The sequence below is a fragment of the Trichogramma pretiosum genome, unplaced genomic scaffold (assembly GCF_000599845.2).
Source record: "Trichogramma pretiosum strain Unisexual culture from Peru unplaced genomic scaffold, Tpre_2.0 scaffold81, whole genome shotgun sequence".
NCBI lineage: Eukaryota > Metazoa > Arthropoda > Insecta > Hymenoptera > Trichogrammatidae > Trichogramma > Trichogramma pretiosum.
Window position 1 is genome coordinate 149492 of NW_019640793.1, and position 25328 is coordinate 174819.

The following is a 25328-nucleotide window of genomic DNA, read 5'->3' on the forward strand; positions in this document are numbered from 1 at the left end:
TCGACTTCCCTTAAGAAGACACACACTCATAGACACGTATACATACATGCAGTAATAAGTATCAGATTTGACAACGTGCATGATAGTGCATAGTCTCGCGACGTACATGCATAGACAACACATACGTATTATATGTATTAGCGATACGCATAAACAAGAGAGAGAAAGATATCTCAACGCAGTCAATCTCGTGAGCTGAGCCGACTGCTGTTGCTTATGCTGTTACGTTGCCTCGTGCGTATACGTAAACACAGGCATACGCGCGTCGAGTCTCGGCAGCGGGCAGCAGCAGAAAGCAGTTCTGTAGCTGGCGCGGCAGCCAATCACAGCGCGTAGCGCAAACCGACGCTGTATAGGCAGTTCTACTACCAAAGTTGCGCTCGCTCGGACGGACGGACGGACGGACGGACGGACGGACGCTCGGTTTTTACGGGTTTACCCCTGACACCAAACGCGAATATAGATGTTTCACATCAAAAACTCCTTGCGCTCAAGAAATGCCTTTAACGGTAGTCTCGCGGGAATAGAATAGAGTCAGATGAAGATAGGTTTTAGTCGGCATTAGTAGAGAAGCACATGCTCGGCCCACTTAACGCCCAACATATCTATACGATGCACCTATGATAAATGTTGAATTCATGAATTGATTTCCCTCCTCACATTTTTCGCGCTGATAAATAATAGCCAAATCAACGCCTAACTAAATTGGGAAATTTTTTACGTGATTCTGATGTGGATGTTCTATCCATATTCGAATCTTGGTGCACTCTGAACATCTGTGGCATCTCATATGGAAACTGTGGCATCAAAAAAACCAAGTAAATCTTCCGAATGTATGCAAGCCGGTGGAGTGGTGCTGTATATATATTATATATACGTGACACCATTAGATGAAAACTCAGCAAGAAATCTTATATCAAGGACAAAAACAAAACCATATAATAATCGAGTGACAGGATCTTGATTTCCTTGTTATATCAACGCCGGATTACCGACATAATTTCTGCGACAAAATATCACAAAATAACCCAAAATAACCCAGTAAAGTAATAAAATAATATTGATAGATACCTAAAAAATATAAAACATTTTTAAAAAATGTGGCGGAGACTTTGTTAGCGGAGATTTTGTTCTCTCCCATCAACGTTCCGACTACTGACGCCTTGGAGCTTTTTTCGAGCTGCTTTTCATTACATCAAACGCATATTGTGATGTTGTAATCATGGCACGATGTGGGTCTATTATGATCTGATTCGTAGCTATCAACCAATTTTTGCTTATGAAGATGTTGTATACAAGTATACATTAACACTTATAAGTCTGAACAATTTTTTATCACACTTCGAAAGTTATTTTTTTCAGGTGCCCGAAACAGCTGATTATCATTTCTAAATGCTCTAAAATCTAAGTTCTTGCTATTTCAAGTGCCCCTGAAAAATGAAGTACCTATAATCTGGTCTATAATAGGTTTATATATGTGATACTTGAATTTTCAGAAAAATTTAAAACAGCTATATCTTCGCTTCTAGAGAACTTTAAAGGTATACGAAATTTGGTGTTCTCAAGACTACATTATGATCATCAATGAAAGTATGAATAAAATGTAAAAAACTAAGATGAACAACAATATTTCTTTTTTAATTTTTCGTGAAACGTTTTTCCGCTATATCTTCTATTCTATTGGTCTTATAGTATATTTTGTAATAAGTGCGCGAAGCAGTTGACTCATCTAGGAGTTGTTTTCACCCGAGCGTTGCGAGGGTGCAAAGACTCCTGGGTGAGTCAACTTCTTCGCGGACTAGTTGCAAACGATATTTTTTAACTCTGCTTGCGAGAAACTAGGGTTTTCTGACGCTTTAAGGTTAGAAAACCCGTGTTTCGCGCACGCAGTGTTAAAAAAGGATTCCCGGTCGTTTCCCCGAATCCATTTCCCCGAATACCATTTCCCCGAATGATAATTTCCCCGACGTCTTTTTCCCCGAAAGCACAACCCCCGAATTTTTTTTTTTAATTTTATTTTATTGTTTTATATTACAATACATAATTAATCTAGAGAAATGCTTTCGCGTATCAAGTGCAAGTAATCGAGCACACGTGGTAAACCATACGTGTCATAAGTTTCGACCAAAGCTTTTAAACGATGTTGTGCATCAACCCACTTCTTCTTTGGGGCTGATTGATCTATAACGCGATAAGAAAAGAGAAGAAGAGAAAGAGAGAGAGAGAGAGAGAGAGAGAGCTGTATGTTGTCAAAAAAATACACCTCGAATAATTGCGGATGGTGGTCTATTCAAATTATTTTGGGCTTCACTTAGTATACGCGCTCTTATATCTGCTGCCTTAACTTTTTCACGATTTGGAGGATGCCGATGCTCAGACTCTTTGGGACTTTTTATAATGATCAGCTGGCCTTGATCATTATATGCAGTGATAGCTCTCGCTTTACATTCCTTGTCTCGTACCTTTTGGCAGTCCCAATACGTTCTTTCCTTGCGATCGTACAATTTATAATAAAGATATCCGCTGATATCTAATCTTCTAAGACTGATTAATTTAAAGTCCATGTTTTAAAAGCGAAATTTAGAGGAAATTTGGAGGAACTAAATCTAGACTACGCATAGGCTACGAAATTTAGAGGCTAATTGTTCATTAACAATTGAGAAAAAAATTGCTCGATCGATATATCGATATATGCTACATGCAGGGTTGTATATTAGGGGAAATGTATATTCGGGGAAATGGCATCGGGGAAAGCGTCTTCGGGGATTTCTTTATTCGGGGGAATGGTATTCGGGGGAATGGATTCGGGGGAATGGGCGGTTACCTTAAAAAAGTGTTTTAAATAAAAGGGTTTTTAAGGCGATGCCGAAGCCTCATTTTTACCGACAGAGTAACAATAGAATAGAAGAACCGAGAAAAATAGGATCGAAAATTTTGATCCCATTTTCCTGGGAAACCGCTCTATGAAAAGTGTTGAAATTTACACCAGCTGTTCAGAGAAATAAAGCAGAGAGCACCTTAGAATCATTTTTCGAAATTCAAAAGACGAAAAAAGATAGAATTAGTTTGATTTTCGGGGCTCAGTCGATAAGGCTCTACACCAATCATAACAATAGTACAGCGAGGCATCTGTCTATCTTTTTCTCGGATTAGGTAGACAACCGCTCGCAGTATTCGAAATCAATGACTTTATTTAATTACTCATTAGTTAGTTCGTTAAAGGGTAATTTTTAACATACCAATCGAAAGCTTGGAACTTTCTCTTTTAGAAAATATATTTTTTATTAAGATGGTTGATTTTTTAAATTAGTTATAAACAATAAAAGACCGCGTCCCATAAGAGCCCGTGTTAAAATCGCCATTTTTAAACTTGTTTATCTCGAAAGTTTGATCATCAACCACATGTTTTTTTTTGGAATCTCATTTTGAAGATCTAAAAAATCGATTGATATAAGTTTTATTTTGTTGGATGATCTTTTGTATTATGTGTAGAGCCTCCTTAATGGAGATTAAATTAGTCTAGGATATGTAAAATGTGAAAAAACTGAAAAAAACATTCTTTTTAGTCATCTTAGTAACTATAATTGTATTTTTCGACTTTTCCAAAGCTATGATTCTGGGCATCATTTATCATGATGCACTGGGGATTTAAGCTGTGATATGTAGTAGTTCGAGAATAAGGGATACCCTTATGCATTTTGAACTCATGTCAGTAGAATCATATAAGCAGGTGCACTAATGCGAAAATCCATAGACTTTACGGTAAAACTTCAAAAATGCCCTTAACATCTTCTGTAATGACGACTCATAGTACTGCATGCGTAATATCATCGAAAAGTTAATATTTATTAATATCACCGCGTTCATGAAACAAAAACATTTGACTCTGAGCAAAAATAGAACGTCTCAGTGAGGTGCATATACTCGCGCCGCAAATTTGTATCTACACAGAGTAGATTGCGCACACATGCACGACGTACCGTGTATTTTGAAGTTTTAGTCTAGCGTGAAACGATCGAATGAAAATCGTGGCTAGCTGAGCGTGGCAAAAACTAAACATTATCCTTAATATTTCGGCTATTTATAATATCTACTTATTCAACTACCCCACATAAAAGTACATTTATTACACATATATATTTTTAAAATAAATTTCGTAAATAATTCTGCAGGTAAATTCCTATTGATACAATTTTCATCAAGGTTTTATTGATCTTAATTCTGTGGTGGAAAGGGCTAACGAGATAACTCCATTTTTCGTGTTTTCGAGAAAAACGCGTTTTAAGTTGCGCACGAAGGCCTAGCTAGACGCGAACGACTAAAGATCTGTACCTATGATATTTTTACCTATTATGAGGTATCTTTTGAACTATGTACTTGTGAAATTAAAAGGCGCATCATAGTGATGATACGGAGCAAAAAATATGGACTTATCTCGTTAGCCCTTTCCCCGCTTAGCAGATAAGTCCACTTTTAGCGGTCACACTTTTTTCAATATCGATAATTTCGCTTAGTTTGTGATCAAAACCTCATGCAATGATTTTACATTGATAAAATAGCTCATTTAACGTTATACTGGTGTCAGATCTCAAATTTTGCAACGAAAAAAGGCCACACTGAAAATCGCGAAATGTACCAACTGTATAGTGAAATTCACAACATTCGAAGAGTGTGAGAGCCATTTGTATGTTGGAATATCATTTTCTTCCATTTTCAAATCAATCTAGACTCTTAATCGAATTTTGGAGCTCGCAAAGGTGGACTTATCTCGTTAGGCACGGTGTTATATTGAACGATAGGTGCTCTTTTCAGCTTTTGTGACACTTGTACCTTAAAGTAGACATAAAATATAGGTAATTCATGTCATAAACTCGATTTCGAAAAAAATGGAATTATCTCGTTAGTCCTTTCCACCACAGAATTATATTCGATAGCAAGAAAGCATCTCAGTAGCAGAACTCGCTTCGAGGCTATACAGTAGAGCGAAGCAAAAAAACGCTTTTGGCGCCGATTGACGTGTAATGACTATTGAACTTTACTATCACACGAAGAAAAAAAAGCCCCGAGCTAGGCGTGAACAAAAGATGTCTTCAGTTGTTATGCGTAAAAATGAAACCGTTGCAAAGATTTTTGGCGCCTCGTAAACCGATTTGATTTAATTTTTCAGGGCTTATTATATGCATTAACAGAAGGGTCTCTATAAAATTTCAGCCTCTAGGTGCCTAAGAAGCGAAGATATATTCATAGGAAGGTTGAAAAATGACTGAAAAAATGAATTGAATTGAATGAAAGAATGCAATTTTAAACTTTTTTTGTCTTTATATTTGACTGTACGTTGTGTAATTTTGCAGTTATTGAGATGCACAAAGAACCGATTTCTTTTAAAAGGCGTTTTCGACGACATAAATTTGTATGGAGTTTTTTCAATTTTTAATCAAGCTAAAATACAAAACATGCAACCACTTGTGTCACGCTCCAAACTAAATTTGTTGTTTTTTTCAGTTTCAAAATCTTTTGTTAATATGTCAACAAGCCTGATAATTTCAGTTCTTCGGTTTACCAGCTGTCGTTAATTCTGAGAATAAACGTGTACAAAGTTTTGTGTTAAAATTTTAGAACGAAAAAATTAATGGTTTTTCTTTAATATTTTATTCTTTGTATGAATTTTGTTCTTAAAATTTTACAGAGTATTTTTATATTTTTAAACATCGTTTTTATGGGAAAAATCGACCTAAGTCATGACATGCCCGGAACAAATTGTAAGTTTGGTTAAAAAAAAAAAAAAAAAAGGGAAAAAAGTAATTTTTTATTATGTCAACATCATTTAAACGCATTTTAAATACATCTATTGCAAATTTATAGAGCTATTAAAATTTCAAAATATGTAGGTTTCATTTCTTTTAACGCGTAACATCTTCGAAGTAAGTCCTATTACTTGGGTCATTTTGGTCCGAAAAGGTAGGAAGATAGCTAGAACAAGAAAAAGTTCTTAGAATAAAAAATATTGTAACAGGTCCAGTTCAAATGTAGAGCTATTTTGTACATAATTTAGTAATGAATTTTATGACTAAAAATTTTGAATTTTACATTTTTCTCAGCACACGATGACGGGTGAACACACAAATTGAAAATAAAATTTGTAAAGTGTAATTGTTAATACAGATATAGTCCCGAGTATCACTTCCTGTTAATTATTTTTAACTAAGTAAAATTATAAAACACAATTTTCTAGCATACATTAATAAAATAAACTGAAATCAAAGTAGGTTTAGTTCTGATTAAAAATCAAACAAGTAAAAAATTTGCCCGTTTCCACGAACATTTGATGAACATATGAATTGTGTATAGCTTATGAAACAATGATTTTACACAAGTTCAACGGCACCAATGCTTTACCTTAAGTTCATTATTATTATTATATATACTTCTTATTTTTATTTATTCATAGAAATAGAAAATTATTAGTTTCTTACAAGAAAAAAATTTTAAATCTGACCATCAGACGAGGGAACCAAACAGTTTAGCGAAATAATTATTGCTACAATGAGGCTGTGTCCGTTTCTTTTTAAAAATTTATGTTTATTCATTTAAAAAAAATATTATTTTAAAACTTTAAACATATAAAAAAAAGTACTTATAAGATGCTAGATTACACAGAATGATTGCACATGGATACTCTAAGTATGTCAGAGTACCTAAGGAAAAAAGCCTCTGTCAAATGTTTGAGCCTTGAAATCTCCATGGATCCGCTGGGTGCCCATTCGAAAATCGAAAAAAAGCCTATTTTGGTCTGTCTTCATATGCTCATCGATAACGTCCTTGTAAATCGATTTGAGCCCCCATTATGTTTGCTGAAATGTCAACCTCTTAGAAAAAAATGCCAGGGCAAGTTTTGTAACCAAAAAAACAATTGAGGATTATTTTTGAGGAATCGAACCTAATCGATGTCTATCTATTCATCGAAATATTAAATATTTATATCTAAAATAGCTTAGCTCAGTTTTCATTATCATTCAAAGGTACAGGGGATAATACGAGATACAAAAGAACACAAAGTCAACTTTTGATCCATCACAGAGCTTTCTCGTGGAGGAAGAAATATTTTTATAGAAACAAACTAATGAACAATAGTATCACAAACTTGTTAAATTATATTCATGAGTTGCAAAATGATATTTAATTTAAATTAAATTATAACAGAAAACTACTTAATTGCTCTTTCCGAGAATATAAATGGTCAATGATGTTACCAGTGCGTCTAATTTGCGCTAGATTTTTTCAAAGAACAACGCTTGGTAAAATGTTAAAAGTGATCATTACGAAACTCTGAATATTGCATTAAATTATTTATTAAATATTTATAAATCATTCGATTGTTCGACTTCATATGAGTGAAATAAAACCGGAGAAATATTCATATCTACAAAAATGTCTAGTCGGTAATCAACGATTAGCAGTCATCAACTAAAAGCAGAAATAAAAAGATAAATTTAAACAAATGTCTCTGGGGAGGGACAAATTCAGGCATAAAGAGGCGATACAAAAAACGAGCTAATAGCAGAGTATAGGCAAAATTGAGATGGAGCAGTAGCGCATAAGACTATATTTGTGACGTTCAGCTGCTTCTGCTGTTTCTGGTGCCCGCTTGGCTCTTTTGGCCCACTTGGCTGCGTTGATTAGAGGAATAGACCGTCCAGATCTATTTTTACACCTTACGAGCGCGTTACACGCGCGCATCTTTTCACTTTTTTCCCTTCTCTCTCGGTCTTTGTCTTTTTTTTTGTACACATATGCGCATGTAATAGATTTTTCGTTCGTCCATTAACTTGGATTTTTTGTTCTCATTTAGATTATACACGTCAAATGAATCGCAGAGACGTTATATAATTCAATTGTTTTACGGCACATTTTTTTTTCTTCGTTATAATGGAAAAAGACGTTACAATCAATGTAAATTTTAATCTCACTTTTTATAAGAGTAATAGAATAAATATTAAGATGAAAATCGATTGAATATACGCATATTATTATTAAAAAAATATCAAATGGAATTGTTGTAAATACACTCGGTAACAAAATTATTGCAACAAAAAAATTCATCGTAATTTTGTCGATTTTCAAATGCTTCTATGTTGGGCTAGATTTATCGTATCGACACGGTTTTACATACTATGAACATTGGGTATTGTTCTTGAAGGTCCTAGGAAGCTAAAAAAATGCGTGAACATGAAATTTAAAGATAGGTAATTTTTTTCTGGCTACTTTTGTGTTTTAGGGCCCGAAAAGTCATGTTTTCGCGTAAATACGACAATTCGCTCAATTTCTAAGTGGCTGAAAAAGAATCAAAACTCATTTTAAAAAATTGACTGACTACTCCATTTGATAGGAAATGTTCTCAGCCTTCCGATAGTAGTATTAGATTTTCAAAAATATCCAATTTCCACCGAGAAAATCACCGCCAAACATGCCGAGCTAAATATCTCGAAAAAATCAGTACGAAAAATATGCTTTTTATGGTTTATTTGTGATTTTTTCTTATGAAAATTGAATATTTCGGAAAATCTGATACTACCACTGGAAAGCTGAGGAAGTTTCCTATCGAAAGCATATCTTCATTTATTTTTTCTGTCGAATTATGAGCGAGTTTTGATTGTAGCGAGCCGCACAACGCTGAAAACTTTGCGATTGCGATTAAAACAGCTCGGAAACAGAAAACAGCGAACACAGTAAAAGAAATTCGCTTTTATATCATTGTAATTCGACGGAAAAAAAAATAAAGATATGCTTTGGATAGGAAATTTTCTCAGCCTTCCGATGGTAGTATCAGATTTTCCGAAATATTCAATTTTCATAAAAAAAAATCAAAAAGAAACCATAAAAAGCTACTTTTCCGTACTGATTTTTTTTGAGATATTTAGCTCGGCATGTTTGGTGATGATTTTCTCGGTGAATATGCAATGTATCGAAAAATCTGATATCACCATCGGAAAGCTGAGAAAAGTTCCTATCGAATGGAGTAGTCAGTCACTTTTTTAAAATGAGTTTTGATTCTTTTTCAGCCACTTAGAAATTGAGCGAATTGTCGTATTTACGCGAAAACATGACTTTTCGGGCCCTAAAACACAAAAGTAGCCAGAAAAAAATTACCTATCTTTAAATTTCATGTTCACGCATTTTTTTAGCTTCCTGGGACCTTCAAGAACAGTACCCAATGTTCATAGTATGCGTTCAACGAAAAAAAGTTGTTCCGTTTTTAGTCAAAAAATTCGAAACTAAATTCCGGAATTGCTGATATATTAAGATAAGATTCGAGTTAATGTTGAGTTACCAGTAGTATTTGAGCGCGACACTAAAAATTACTGAAAAAAATTGACTGTTTGAATGTGTACCAGTACCACAGTAATTTTTTTATTAAAATCTAACATACACCACCACAAAGTACTCTTTTCAACGAGTAATTTCAAAAAAAAAATAGAGCTTTCTACGATTTTTTAACGCCCTGTAGTACGATTTGTGTACGCAAAATGACCAGAAAATCGTCTTGATTTCAGCTAAACGGGGGATTTTACGTACTTTAAATGGTACCTTCAAAACGACCTACAGGGCGTTAAAAAAATTGTAGAGAGGTCCTTTTTATTTAAATTACTCGTTGAAAAGAGTACTTTGCGATGGTGCATGTGAGATTTCGATAGAAAAATTACTGTGGTACTGGTACACGTTCAAACAGTCTTTTTTTTTTAGTAATTTTTAGTGTCGGGCTCAAATACTACTGGCAACTCGATATTAACTCGAATCTTATCTGAATATATATGGATTTAAAGAGGACAAATTTCCAAGAAATTAAAAAAAACCGTGTCGATACGATAAATCTAGCCCAACGTAGAAGCATTGAAAAATCGACAAAATTTCGATGAATTTTTTTGTTGCGATAATTTTGTTGCCGAGTGTATAATTAATTCGAAATGAATATTGTATGAAATTATTGCTTTTAACGTTGTGAAAATTACCCCAAGTAACAGAAATGCGTCTGCTTCGTTGAAAAAATGATTGCTCATTGTTGGAGAATAAATGAAAAAACGAGCAAACGTGTGACTTGAAACGATGCATTCAATCTCGAGACGATGAGAATAATAGCAGCGCGAGATAGAGAGCGCTCGGTAAGAAATTAGGGTCGAACCATTTGATTTGTTAATTGTTCCGAGCGCAGGTAGTATGCATTGTCTTTTTCGTTTCCAAAGCCATCAAGTTCGATGCCAGAATTATTTTGGTTTGGCGCGCCGACTGCACGCACACAAGCGCGCGCACACACGCTAGCTCTCACATGCGCGTTTGTCGAATATCTGTACAAGTTGAAGTCGCGCTATCTGGCAAATATCCTGAAAATAATTGTGCGCGAAAGCCCGCGAAGCTATAGAGCTGCTAATGCAGTCGAACGAGATGCATAAATTATAAAGCCGACGATCGTCGTAGCTCGAGTCGAAAGATCTGCTGCAGCTATTGTGTACAATAGCTGTATTTTCTTCCTGATTCGTCAATGCGCGGCAAATGCAGCAGCTTTTTGTATCGCGGCCTCAAGTAGCTAAGGTCTATTTATGAGCAATCAGGAGAGAAGAGATTCAGGAGTACTCGCACTATGTCATTATAATAATTACGTATAGCGCATCTCGATCGCGAGAGTAGCTTGGCTTTACGCCGATGCGTCCACCGGCTCAAGGTCTGCTTTTCGCGAATTTTCATTATACCTACTCGAGACTCGGCATATACACGTGTACAGAAGCGTCTCATTATATCTGGCCGTATGGCCGTTCTTTCCGGGTTCTTTTCTATCTCGCGTCTGTTTTGGCCTAGGCGCGCGAGCCCCTCCCGGGATTCTCGCGCTCGCATGCTGCTGCGGCCAAAGCTTGCGCACACGCGTTTACACGCGCTCGCAGCCGACTGCCCGCGGATGACGGGTGAGCCGAGGCCCTCACCTATTTCCCTGATTTGGTGAATTGCAAGTTGACCGCTTGACTGCTCGAGCTTTTTTCTTCTTTTTCGCATTGCTACATTGGCCCGCTCGAGCTTTCACCATTCTCTCATTTTCATTTTCAACTTTTTCTATTTATCCAAACTCAATCTAGCTCGATCGAATCCTTATCGCGGCAAAGACGTTCGCCAAATACCATCGTTTCCATCGAAATGAGCCGTTTGTTTGGCGCTTTTCCTTTTCAAAATATCGAATCCATTAACTTGGCCAACGCATGCGATTCGGTGCAGTTTTGTGACGCAACGAGTTTCGTGGAAAAGTTTGCCCCCAAAGCTCCACCGATACCATTGTACGAATCGACGTGTCTATAAAAATTTACGCTTCTTTTCTACAACGCGCCATGAATTTACAGCTCGTATTAGCGACGCAACTCGATTGATGAGCCGAATGTTCTCCTGCAGCTGGATCGATCGTTATTAGGTATAATTATTGCACCAAGCAAGCACTCGTGCATTTTGAAATTCATGCCTAAATTTATACGAAAATCGTCACTATTTTTAGTCTGTGTTATTATTTTGCTTCAATAGGGCTGAATCCGATTCGATCGTCTCAATGACAATTGACAGCGCTTTGAACTTTGATTTCCTTAGCGATTTAGCATCCAAGACACGTGTCAATAACTTTTTTACTTGGTGTTTTCTCATCATGTGGACATTCTGAAGATGAGGTGACTGATTCGACCCGGACTCTTTTTTTTATATTTATTTTATTTTTTTCGTCGTGGTTTATTTTCGCGCCTCGGGTACCGAGAGGGAGCGAACACCGAGGTCTCGTGCCTCGCGTTAGAACTCTCGAACTCTTGAGCTCTTTTAACTTGTACGGTCGAGAGATGGTACGCGGCGTGACCGATATGCGTAATTCATAAATAGTTTATGTTTGCAATGGTTGCTCGAATGGCTTGGCTGCTGCGACTGCTTATTTGCTTGGGGCTTTGACACTTTTGTCGTGGATGATTGATTGCTAAATATATATTGCCTGCCGACGAATCTTTAACGCCCAACCAACTATTTATTTTTCCATTAAGAAAATACAAGCGAATCTCGAGGTGGACACATAACAACGTGCCTATGCTGCGAATTTTAAACTCTCGTTGTCGTCGTCGTCATCGTCGTTGCTCACTACGACTGCGAAACGTATATAGAAAAACAAATGGTTCAACAGTATTATTAGACAAATTATCATGTCAGCGCTGTTTAAATGAAACCGTAATATAAGAAGTTGAAACTCGAATCAACGGTCATTAAGTCGCAATTTCTGCGGCGCGCGAAAAGCGTTCAACTATCTCTATATGCACCCGCAAACTTGAGGCCAACTTCTCTTCTAATGGATGTCAATGAACAAAACTAACACACGTATATTCTATGGTAAAAAGGCAGAACGACTCTAAAGTCCATTTTTTCGGAAATCAAAATTACGAATTATATAGTGTCTACTTTGAAGTGCAAGGGACAGAATAGACGAGTATAATGCCTATCGTTAACGGCTCATATCCATCTCTGCTATCTTTAAAATACGATGTAGAGTCTACTCTGATTTGAAAATAAAAGTATGATGATTTCATGAACATAACTAATTTTCACGTGTTCTTTTGCATTCTAATATTTGAGATCTTACAACAGTTAGCTGTTTTAATAAGGTGTTATGTTTAACACGTTTTTCTAGAAAACGCAGAAAATGGATTTATGGCGTTTTTAGTTTCCATCCCAAATATATCCCCTGAATTGGCCGAACCTATTCTTATATGAAAACTACATATGATCAATCGTCAGAGAGAACATGTCTTCGGCCAATGCCTTGACGCTTATCATTTGATTTTCTTGAAACAGCTTATGCAACTCAGTCAGTATAATATCTCTTGTGATCAAAGACGTTTTGTCAAATATTCATCTTAAACGAAGCAAAAAGACCTCTGATACAAAACACTGATTTTTCATTTAATTTTTTTAATAGTCAATGGATTATTTATTTATGTATAAATTAGTCGTGTTCCGTGATATTTTTAAAAGTGTAATATTGAATTTATTAAAAATGAGTTTAAGAAAAATTATTAAGTTAGCCATTTCTTAATTAATCACAATTTATCACATTTGATGACGAAATTGAAAATATTTAGAAATTAAATTCATGCTACATGTTTGTCTTCATTTAATTGAGAGTAATATATTCTAAAACTAAGAAAAAACATGAAAGATAAATTCGTTCTGCACTATAAGAATGGATTATGTCACGATATTGCAATTTCAATGAAATAAGTAACAGCTTTTTTTCAACATTCGGTTGGTCATGGGGCATAAGTGATGCTATTTAAAAGATTGATGAACAAAATAGGGACGCTAGTCGCGAAAAAGTCGTTGGTCGTTGCACGAGGTCGGGCGAGCTTTCAAAGTCAAAAGCAGAGCGACGTATGGTGAGAAAGAAAGTATCCGATAGCCGGTAGGCAAGACAACATAGTATAAACGGCAGTCGTGCTGTGTAACAAAATGTGTGCAAGTCTGTTCAAAATGTATACGGCTTTTCTCTCTCTCTCTCTCTCTCTCTTGACGACGGCGGCGGCGTCGGCGGCATGGCCCTCCTATTGGTGCGCGACACGCACTGCAAGCTGGGGCTGCTTCAAAAAGCTCGAGCCGTAACACGCGCTTCCCAGACGCCGGGCCGCCGTGCGCGCGGACGATCGATAGCTTTCTTACATAATCCTAATTTTCAATCTTTTAAGTATATATCATTAATCCAACTCAGTGCGTGTAATATTGTTAGTGCAAGTTCAAATTCTATCCGTCATCTCTTCAACAAGTCTCACAACGGTAAGTTAAGAAAGTTTTTACTCGCAGAAAGCATCTGTATCTCTGTAAATAGTAGTGCACTTTAACGATCAAGCAGAAATCGAAGCAACGCCTGCAGCGAGTTTTCATCGAGTGTAGTTTATACGCCGATTAATCTTTGTTTTATAATAACCGTCGACGGAACTAGTCGATAAAACGATGTGTGTATTTCTGCTGGATCAAGTGCTGATCACTAGTTTTATAAATCATCAAATATAGTAAAAGCAGTGAACAATTCAGTGCTCACTCCGCTAAAACTGGTGTGTATATTTACGAGTTGGATCTTATCAGTAAAAATATAGCGGTTAAACGAGCGACACTTTTGTCGAATATTAAAATCGATTTATGCAACGAAAAATGATAAATGACAAACCTGTAAATGGACAAGCCCATCGGCTCGCATCCGGTGATAAATTTAGAAGCAAGTATTTTTTTATACTCGCGCGTACCAAAGCTCAACTAAAAATACCTGTTTGCAAAAGCCGCCACGCGGCTAAGTAGGAGTCGCACAATTGAACGCAAAATTTTCGACGCATGGTCCTTGATGTAAATAACAGGGTCAAGTGCCTAAATACGTAGATACGCAGAGTTATTTTCGAAATGTTCGCGAGCCGTTATATTTCCGTGCATCAAAGTACGTTTTTTCGTTCTCTCTATCTCTCTCTTACGTGCCTAATACTCGTTCTTTCACCGCATGTATTGACATAACCCATATTATTTACGCGTTCTTTTTCAAACTATATTTTTATCGTCTCATGCGCGTTTTTGAGCGAAAAATCGACCCTTGAATAATGGAATAATGCACGAGCTTGTAAGAAAATTTCTGACACGATGAATTTGTTTACAGAATGTAATAGTTAAGTACGTAGATATGTGGTCATGTACACGAGCACATTTATACATGTAATTTGACATTTGTTGAGATGATTCGAAAGCGCGTCAATCGCCACCTCGTCAGAAGTTGTTAAATGTATTTATAGCAATCGAGTTTCTATACAATAACAATGAAAAAAAAACAAACCCCCCGAAGCAAGAATGTTTTAACTGCGCGCTGTTTTTCTTTTTTCCAAGTGACGAGCTTCTCGCGCTCTTTGACGCGTACAACTTTCTTTTTGTACGTTGATTCTTCGATAAGAGTTACCGAAAAAGCCAAATGATAATACAGCGAAACTTAAAATTAACCCTCGAATGATATTCATTGTATTTTCACCGCAACATTCAAAGCAAACAGTAGCAATGTTACACGCGCTTCTTATATTATGCCGTGCAATATATATATATATATATATTATATTTATACATCATACTATTTCAAGGTTTTTCAGTCGCGGGAATATATTTGGCCGGGAGCTTGAAAATGCTTAGCGTACGCGACTTTGCACATTATTTGATTCACGTGTCGAAGCCCCTCCCCCTTTAATTTTTGCCGCAAAAGAGAGCTTATTTTCAGGACTCGATGCTCGCGATATCTCGTCTGGCTCGTAAACTACTGCCATTTACGATGGATGTTAACATTGCCGCTCTTTCGGTTTATTTGAACGTTTGTTCGCTAAAATCGCTTACGACACACTCCGGATCATTGAACTCATCCTGGCATTGTGGAAATGAGTCGAATGATGCGCGGCTGACTTTGCCTTTACTCGCTGCAAGCTCGTTGGTCCTTTGTTCGTTTCTCGCCGAGGACGGGAGGCAATTAACAAGACACGGGTATCGAGCCAGACGCAGCTCGGATCGCGGCGGTATCGTCATCGTCGGCAGTGTACGTAGATATATAAAGCTCCATTCTCGCTTCTAATTAATATCAAACAGCCACGAAGTATGTCTCGCGATGCGCACTGGCCGAGCCAAAAATCGTGTGCGCGGATAGAGTTTGAGCGTGCCATCTGTTGAGCCTGTGTAAGCGATAGAATTTCGAGGAACACGAGTCTGTGCGTGCATGAGCGAGATCAGCGGAGCAGCTATAAATTTTGCCATCTCGAACAAAAGTTTAGCCGCGACGGCCGCGAGACGTACGCATATACGATGAGCTGGCCCCGCACCGGCGAGCTAGCTTTACTGCTTATACTCTACGATCCAAGCGCTTGGAACAAAACCAAAATTATATTCTAGCCACCTAGCGCTATTAATTTCCTCCGCGCGTTTAAATATGTTTTTACCTGTGCGAGACTTGTTCTCTCTCTCATGATGCGACAATTTTTTACAACATCGAAAAAAAGCTCGCGACACCGTAGCGAACTGTCCTGGGTTCTACAGGGCAGCAGCAGTCAGAGCTGCTCAGAGTTTAACCTACTACAAAGGAGCCAAAAATTTGCAGCGGGGGTAATTTCGAACGATCGAAATTCAACATCCAAGTGCATCTTGTCGCAATTGCATTTGTATGTGGATGCGAGATCGGCTCGATTTTCTTTTTAATACGTGGCCTTAAAAACTTTTCTGCGCGGGAGCATCCATCCGATTCCGCGTCGAGAGTCTGATTTTATAATATATACGCACGAAAGCCAAGTTACGTAAGGAGAATATTTTCTTGAAAACAATCGCGCGAGACGTTGCACAAGGCAACAACGATGGCGAACTTGCATTAGTGCGCTTATAGCTGATACATTCTGTGCGATCACTTCGCGACGCTGATTGGACGACTTCCAATTTTTTACCCCCTTTCTTGCACGAGGCAACTTACTCATAATCATAATAACTGGCTTATCATGCATTTTACACAATAAACCTAATAATTTAATCAATCAATGGTTTTTTCCTCGAATCGGTACTTGTTCCGTTTGAGAATAATCGCAAGGTTTGGGTGCAGGTGGCGTAAATATCATGTACCCAACCCAAAAGTTGAAAATTTTGCTCAGCGCACTGTACACGCGACGAGGCACAATGAAAAATAGCTAAGATAGAAATTCTTGCTGATCATCTATGGAGCTGTCAATCATGAATTTTTGGTACGAGACTTCTATGTATAGCCTAGCACGTCGGACGTTCCTCGCACGTGCTTCATTGACCCGTCGATCCGCTTATGGGGGCAGCCGTATAGCGATGTAATTTTTAGACGCTCAAGCTCACTTGGACGACTTAATTGTGCACTTGACTATTTAACATTGTCTTGGCATTTTTGAGAAGCAATACTGTGTTTGAAACGCTTTCTCAATATTCATGCCAATTAGATTTGCGTATGCACTCGGCGCTTTAGTAATAGAAAACGCGCTCGATCTTGGCATCGCCCGAGCTTCCGATTATATTTTTTATTCGGGCACGCAAAATGTTTGCAATGTAAGATTCAAATAATTACTTTGTAAGGGTTTCGCAATTTTATGTCTTGAATATTTTGACCTTGGGCGCAATTGAGTTTGATAGAAATAATTGTACTCGAGGATTCGTCGAAAATAATTATCTCTCGTCACTTACGACGTGTTCCATTTGGTCCAAAGGAGATAAAAAATCGTTTGAAAAGCTAATCTATTGATCAAAAGATGCCAATTTTCAAAACTTCCCTTGTCCGATGTCCTTTAAATCTCGCTATTAGTATACTTGAAGTTTATCGAAATTTATCTCAAATCCACGTAGTTTTCAATTTTTGTTCCAAAATTGTATTTACACTTGTACATGTTGAATATTTTTGTGGATAAAGTTAGCTAGTATTTGAACAATTTTTCCCAGCAAAGTCATCAATACCATGGAAACTTCATTATTTTTCTGGACTGCTGGAATACACGTACGATTCATAATACAAGTATAAGCCGCGAGCCCGAACGTCATTTCGGGGAAACGGACGCGCTCGAACTCGAGCACAAATCAGTAAGAGGACATGCACTACTTTATGGTTACTTTGATCTCTCGTTTTGCGAGCTAAATAATTTTAAAGTTATTTCCGTCAGTTGTACTTTTACAACACAACTCAGGCAGGCATTTAATTTACAGAGGCTGCAGTGTGGTATTTGCTTTGTGGGATGTTCGTATAAGAGTCACAAAATGCACTAACAACGACACGGGAAAATTAGGAAGTAAACAGAGAGAGAAAGAGAGAGAGCTTTTGCCTTGACACTGGCGCGCGATCGCTGTAAGACTTTAGTAAAACTTTACGGCTTTGATTCATGTACATGGATATTATATGTGTATACATACTATTAGCTAATACATACGAAAAAAAGTAATTTGATGCGCGTTATAACGAGCTGTTTTAGTGTCGCGTTGGGGAGTTGATTAAAAAAAATCTCTCGCGTGGCATTAAATGGCTGCTTGACTTTTATCGATGAGCGCGTGCGAAACAACGGCGATTGTCGAGCGAAAAGTTATAATCGCACTCAAGTTTATATTTAGCAATTAAGTAATGTAATTTATATATCGCGTACAAGGATATACACTGTGCGCGCGATCATTACTTTCGGTGGTCTGTGAATTCGTGCCAAAAGAACACAACTTTTCCGCACCACGTGGCGTAATTTTAAATATAAAAATCTTAACTATCGATGACTGACGTTATTACACTTTAGATGGAAAAGAGCCTAATGCCTGAATCAAAATTATCCAATCAATACGTATTTCAACGGCTTGGGAATGAGATAATTCATTAAATGAATATTTAAATTATCATTGAAACTCGAGTTTTCCACTTATTCTAGAGTCTTCAATAAAATCTCCTGGGCAGCATTGTGTTTTTATAGCTCTTATAATATATTCGTATTAATATATAGACCAATACAGATATCTATATGTGCAGCGAAGATGTGCACGTGTAGCTATATTTATAAATAGTCGTAGAGCCACCAGGCCGCTATATACCCTAGTTGATCTTTGGTATATATCCATAGTAGAGTTGCAATAAGTGCAAATAAGTATGTTAATTTTGACAAATAGTCGGAGCGACTGTCTTTTGTGAAACTCTGTCCATTCCATTGAAAAACTGTTTGAGATTGTAGCTGCTAGCAGCGATCAAAAAAGGGAAAAGGAAAAGTAATAATTCCGCATGTCGAATCTGTGTTGTGTGAAAGCACATGGGATTTTTGGCTCATCTGTCGAGAGTCGAACTCTCTCATTCTCTGCCGCGCAGCTGATTCGATCCGTCGAATCGATCGAGTTGAACGACCGCGTAACATGTTTACAAATACGTACAGGCGCGCAGAAAGCCCCGATCGAAACGTGACACGGTCGCGTAAGAAATCGTATGAAACAGAGTGAGAAAGTGAGAGAGCGAGAGAGAGAGAGAGAGAGAGAGAAATCCAAAAGCTATGGAAACAGACTTTCCATAAACGGGTCGTAGTTTTTGATTATTTAAGTTTTCAAGATTTATATAGATGCGATATCTGTCGTTCTCTTCCGTAGTGTTGAAACGTCACCGCACGAGGCACGCGGTATTACGCGAGAGTTTCGGAATTGCACCAACTGAATCCAAGCAGACGTGCCGAAGCTTTTATCTCTGTGCATAATACTCAAGAGACTGATGTGTCCGAGTCAGAATGAAAGCTTTTATTGGAATTTTCGCGCTTGTTTCTCGCGAATCTATTGGCCGATAATGACAATATAATAATTCATATGTCGGGTAATATCGAAAACAAATAAATAAGTAGCAGACGAGGTAATAAATCCAAGTATCGACCTTGACTCATCGTCTCCGCTATCGATCTCGCAGCTCCTAAGTAGTTTTTGATCCACATTATGATTCGACTCGACAAACTTATCCTATTTTTGGCTAAAGTCGTATATTAATCCGTTGGGCTTTAAGTGCTCAATCGCGTCTTGAAAGGCTATTCTTTTAGACTTTCGCTCGGATTAAGCTCTCTCGCGCGGCCATAAAGCACTCGAGGCTCGACGGGCCAACACACGTCGAGCAAAACATCGATGAATGAGCTGATTTTCTAATTGTGTAAGCCATGCATCATTTCGTCGTGGAGCGACAAGTTCGGAAAGAATCTCGTTGAAAGAATCACCGCGGGCCGTGATAAATGTTAATTCGCTCTCGGCTTCTTGCCGCAGCTAATGCACGAACGTATAGCCAGGCCGACGGATCCAAATAGGGAGATAGATTTGGGTGAGAATCGAGATTTGAGTAGCGGCAACAGCTGGCTGAGCTCTCGATAGAACTAGGGCCAAATGCATGTATACAAATTATCTGTGCCAGCGGCCAATAAAGTCCTCGGTGATCGATAATTTCTTAAATGACAAAAGGCCGAGGGGTATAAAGAAAAAAAAAAAAAAAAGAAAATTGGTAAAAATAGTAAGTGATGGATCGAATCGATGGTCGAGCTGCAGGGATCGAGCGAAATTATAAAGGTACGAGGGACTCGCGTTGGGCTCGGCAGAAAAAGAGACGGGCGCGGGAGGAGACGAAGGAAAGACGGAGGAAATTGGGAGGATCGGCAGGGAATCGGTAGGTCTCTGGGCGCAGTCTCTGCTCGCTGCGGTGGCTCGGCCGATGGACGTTGGTCGGCGCGCGGTCTAAAAGCGTCGCTGCGAGTTGGCTGCGGCGTCGTCGCCCCGGGCCAAAACGGCGCCGAGTCAACAGCTGGTCTCGCGCTGTGTGCGTACTCGCTACGTACGTGTGCGCGCTATAGTTGGCCACGGTGCGTGCGTTACGGCGTCGCGGCTACGCAGCGCAGCTTCGCCCGCTTTAGTCGGCCGAGATCGGTGCCGCAGCGAGTATCGCGTAAGTACGTATACGATAGACCATCTCCTCTACACAGGCCACATACATATAAATACACTCGAACGGCTGTAAAGCAGACACGCAGCCACGCACACATTTGGGAACGGGCGACGTTGGCTTCCCGAGACTGCTCCGTATACGCGCGGTGACCAGTGATTAGTTTTGGTTTCTCCGTCGAGGCAGGCCCCCCGTAGCCACCTCCGCACGCCCTCGGCGCGCTTCAAGGACAGTGGCGGTGCTTGCAGCTGTCAGTGCGCGATAGCCCCCGACTCTCGTTCATTTTTCTACTCGTTGTTTCCCATCGTCCTCCGTATCGTTATTTGTAAGTATTACAAACGGGGCTTTTTGGCCAGCGAGTAGTCGTTATGTAAGTCGCGCTCGAGCCTCGTTTTTCTGCAATGCCAATCGCATTCGAGGAAATTTACCTCGCTGTGCTTTTGTTCGCGCGTACGCTCGCGTATTTCGGTGGCTCGCCTTGACAAGTCCACTGAGAAAATTTCCTAAAATCGCGCCGTTATTTGTCTCGTCTGTCCGAGAAGGAGAGAATATTGTCTCTCCCTCGCGTGCACCAAGGCCGTGCGTGCAAGCTATGAAGCTTATACATATTAATTCGTCTGTGAGTACGAGTAAAAATAGCCTAGATTCAAGTTCATGCGAAATTCCGAGGAGCTGCTAGTGACGCTGGTATGGTTATAGTGGGTATATAAGTGGCGGTTGCAGTGCTGGTGCTGGTGCTGGTGACGCTGCTGGCGCAAACTACTCGTGTTGTAGATGCGATCTTGAGGTTGATTTATCCGGTGAGTGACCCTGCGGTGACCTTGCAACGATTGACACGACTGCCCTTAGCTGCTCTATCCACGCGTCTCTCTGCATTTACACCCTTTTATCGGTGTATAGGCTCGTAAACGCGTCAGCTTTTATTCGTTTGCATTTATTTATTTCTATTTTTCTTTGTTTACCTATTATTTGTTTATCAGTAATAACAAAACATACTCTGGCCTGAACTCTAAAACGAGAAATGTCAAGTTTAAAGAAGAACAAAGTTATAATCCTACAGCTTCGTACATGCAAAACAACGTGGTGATCTTCAATTTGCTTATTTATATTAGCTACACGCAATATATTAATTTTTAGAAAGTTACAAATGAAAGTAATAGAACCTTTTGTTTATTTATTTTTAACTGTCACGTAGAAATTTTATGTGTTTCGACGTGTCAAATAAATCGGTGCATATCAACCTCCCATGGAGCTTTTTTCCCTTATTTCTTCTTTTTTTTTAGCTGTAAAAATAAATTATATTCACGAGTACACGGTGTGCGCGTGTCTATAAGTATTAGTACGTATACGTGTACTTGTTGAATTAACGGCAGTCACGAAGAGAGATAAAAGGAGAGAAAGCATTTCTCGTTGTAATTTGTCTGTGTACGTGGTTCATTCTCCAGAAACTTCGCTATTTGAGAATTGGTAAAAAAACTGAAAAATCCATTTCATTTTCTGGGTATCCATCTTAACCTTTAGCAGTTTTTTACGTCGCCAGAACAGGTACTAGCTATTAATTAGGAGAATCATTTGAGACACACGAATAAGCGCATGCACGATATCGTCGGTGAATTTTCGAACGCATCGAGGCGCGCGCGCCACCCGACAACGCTCCAATCGTGCCTCTCCACATACTCGTTGCGAATGGCCGTTAACGCGCGACTCAGTCTTCCTCGCGGCCGATGCGCGACTTTACCAATCTTTCGACAGGCCGTCTTTTGACATCGTCGGAACATTTTTAATTTTTAACATCAACATTAGGTAAATTTTGTGGGGCCGCAGAGATCTCGATCGTCGGCGAGCTTTCGACGACGGCGATGCAGTCGACAGGCGACAAACCAAGTTTAAATGTCCTCGCTTTGGGCGAAAATCAGCTGGCCAAGTAGAGTCTGGCGCAGATGTCGCCAGCGCTCGGTTTGCTCGGCTGGCAAATAATTCCCCGTTGGCCGTTAGGCTTTGCGTCGCGCTGCTGCTGGCCGCTGCTGCGGTATCATCGTATACGCGACGATCTGCTCTCTGCTGGCTGCCCGTGAGCTCGTAGTACAGTCGTCAGTCCGCGTGCATGCAGCCAAACTGCAGCTGCTAGTCGACTCTAACCAGTCATCATACACATAAAAATAGACACTCGCACACTCACACGCACGTCGACGCACGTATTTATACTTAGGGACATTTAACACGTACACTCGCATAGTTTACTCGTAGAAACAGTGATAAAAGTAAGTAAAACACGATTGTCTTGAATTCAATAGTGACGAGTACAAGTTTTTCGTGCCAAAGTCTGTGTGCCTCGCTCTTGTATCGCCGCCTTAGTGTATGTGTGTCGCGCATCTGTTCTCACGTATTTTCCTTCTCGCTTATCCGCCTAGAGCTGGAGCGAGAAATTTTGCAAAGTTTCGCGTTTTCTGCGCGAGACCAGTGCGCGTCGTCGCGTTGCTCGCCTTTCAGTTTTGCCAATTTGCGGAAAACGCAGGATCGTCGACTCGCTCGACACCGATAACGACCACGACGAATGATCCGCTGACAGCAGCATAAGAAATATTCTCCAAAATTAATAAATTCGAGATCGGTGCTTTTCGCACGAGGCCCTGTGATTCTCGGGGCACAGTTGTCGTCGTCATCGAAACGCACACGTCGACAACAGCTTGCGAGACTTTTCAAGCTCGTCCTTCAGCTCCTGTCGACTGAATCGCTTGTCACTTGGGGCTTGCCACCCCAAAGGCACGAGCGAGGACTCGAGAGCTCGACGCGCAATCCCTCCCGGTCGATTGACTATAAATGCATTGTTATTATAACCTCCAAAAGTACACAAACCAGCAGTATACGACGCGGGACGCCGCCGCCGCTGCTGCTGCTGCTGCTGCTGCTGCTGCTAGCTATACCAGTAGTGCTAATATTATAATATACTCGAAAGAGAAGAGTCTGCTGGGCGACGTGGTATATCAATATACACACGCCACGTCGATTACAAAACACATAGACACACGTAGGCTGAGCTCCTCAAAGGGATTCCGCGTGGCTTTTCTCTTCTTGTTTCTCCAGTTTTGCAATTACACTTTTGACGAGTCACTGCTTCTACATAGGTACTGAACTCGCCACGAATTGTCATTGGATATTAATGTGTGTGCGGTCTTCTCGCTACTTTAATACTTTCTAATAGTATTTTTCCTCCTCACGGTCGTGCTCTGCGATCATACTCGTTGTACAGATAAACTGTCATCATCGGGAATCCAAAAAAAAGCCCGGCCAGCTTTTGACCATGTTGCAGCTTTCGTGTGGGCAACTCGTGCTCTCGGGCCCGCGCAGTTGATAAGTCATCGGTGGCTGCGCAGCGATCCCGTGCAGTACGTTCCAAGCATACGTGTACACAGTTTCCTTGCAAAGTGCTGAGTAATATATTTGTCGAAGATGTCATGATCGCTTTGTGTTCTACGCACTACTTTTTACAACGTCGCTCTCTCTCTCTCTCTCTCTCTCTCTCTCTCTCTCTATCCGCGTGCGTCTGTGTATGCATTCGGTACGTCTATATGCATGCTATACGTGATTTGTGTATCGCAACAATGAGCTATAGTATTATTGTTTGCTCGTATGACTACTCGTACCGAGTTCAATTGCGTATTCCAAAGTTGTTACGACGCGAATAGCACACGTGTCTCGGCGAATCTCGTGCAGCCACCGAGGTACTCGAGTACTCCGAGTCGGACGAGACAATTGTGGAACATAGCGGCCGTTGACTCCGATTGTCGTATTCTTTTCCCTCTGTAACACATCTGACACTTTTCATTCAGTTGTATGGAGCAATCGAAAAACCAGTCGTCGCTGGCGAGTTTAAATCTCATACCTATAGCGTGTATCTTATCGTTTATTTGGCTCAATGTAAACACACATGCTCGATTTATTGTAAAATGTATGTGGAATCTTTGCGTTGAGCTATCTTAACGAGAAAAAGGTCAGGTCAGGATAGGTTTTCAGATAGTCACTCTTGCTCACACAAATGATTTTCTTCACTGAATTCTTTATACAACGATAATTGTTATCCTTTATTTAGTTCATTTTCCAAATGCTTCTATAACTAATTTTGTTCATCATTCTTATTACAGAAACCAATTGGGTGAATGAACGATTCTAGTGATTAGCAAGTTTTAGAGCAAAAGCAATCATGGAGGACGCTCACTGCAAGACAGTAGACGAAGTAGTTAACCATTTCAATGTTAATTTAGATAATGGTCTTTCACCAGATCAAGTCAAAAGAAATCAAGAAAAATATGGTCTCAATGGTAAGTACTCAAGAATTGATGATTCTTTATTCTTATTAATTCTGTAATAAACCTATGATTCAATGTATACAAAAGTAATTCCAACTTAATATAAATTTCTAACTTTTGTTACAGTATTTTTTCTTTAATATTATATATTGTTGACATTGAAATTATTACCGTAAAGTTATAAAAAAACTGTGCTACTTTCTCAAGCAGTAAATAATGAAGTACTCCCTTCAATGTCTCATCTCGCTTAAAAAAAAAAAGCTATAAAGTGTAAAAATAGCATTACTGTATCTATTTTTAATTTGAGCTGTACTTTGATTTTACTTCTAGAAATTAATACAATTTTTAATTGTTTTATAAGTTTTAAGGATGGAAGATTAATTTTTAATTTTTTTAAATATTTTAAATTTCGATGCGTACCATCAGAGTCTGGATAATGGAATTTTAGTTTTGTATCCAGTCATTAAAGAACGTAAATTTTTACACAACTTGTGTGAGAAATAAATTATCGTGCGTAGCTTTAAAGTTTACCATATAAA

The 25328-nt window shown here is 39.0% G+C and overlaps 1 protein-coding gene across 6 annotated transcripts in view; it reads left to right on the forward strand.

Annotated features, from left to right (window-relative positions):
- The first annotated feature begins 13663 nt into the window (after nt 1-13663).
- LOC106657367 (calcium-transporting ATPase sarcoplasmic/endoplasmic reticulum type) overlaps nt 13664-25328 on the forward strand; it is a 28362-nt gene continuing 16697 nt past the window's right edge. For 2 of the 6 annotated variants that reach the window (XM_014378845.1, XM_014378844.2), the window contains exon 1: nt 24684-24801. In XM_014378845.1, the coding sequence (XP_014234331.1) occupies nt 24684-24801 (118 nt within the window). Of the gene's footprint in view, nt 13828-20392; nt 20490-22533; nt 22744-24624; nt 24802-25328 lie in introns of those variants that run through there. The other 4 variants (XM_014378841.2, XM_023457632.1, XM_014378842.2 and 1 more) reach the window with 4 other exon arrangements.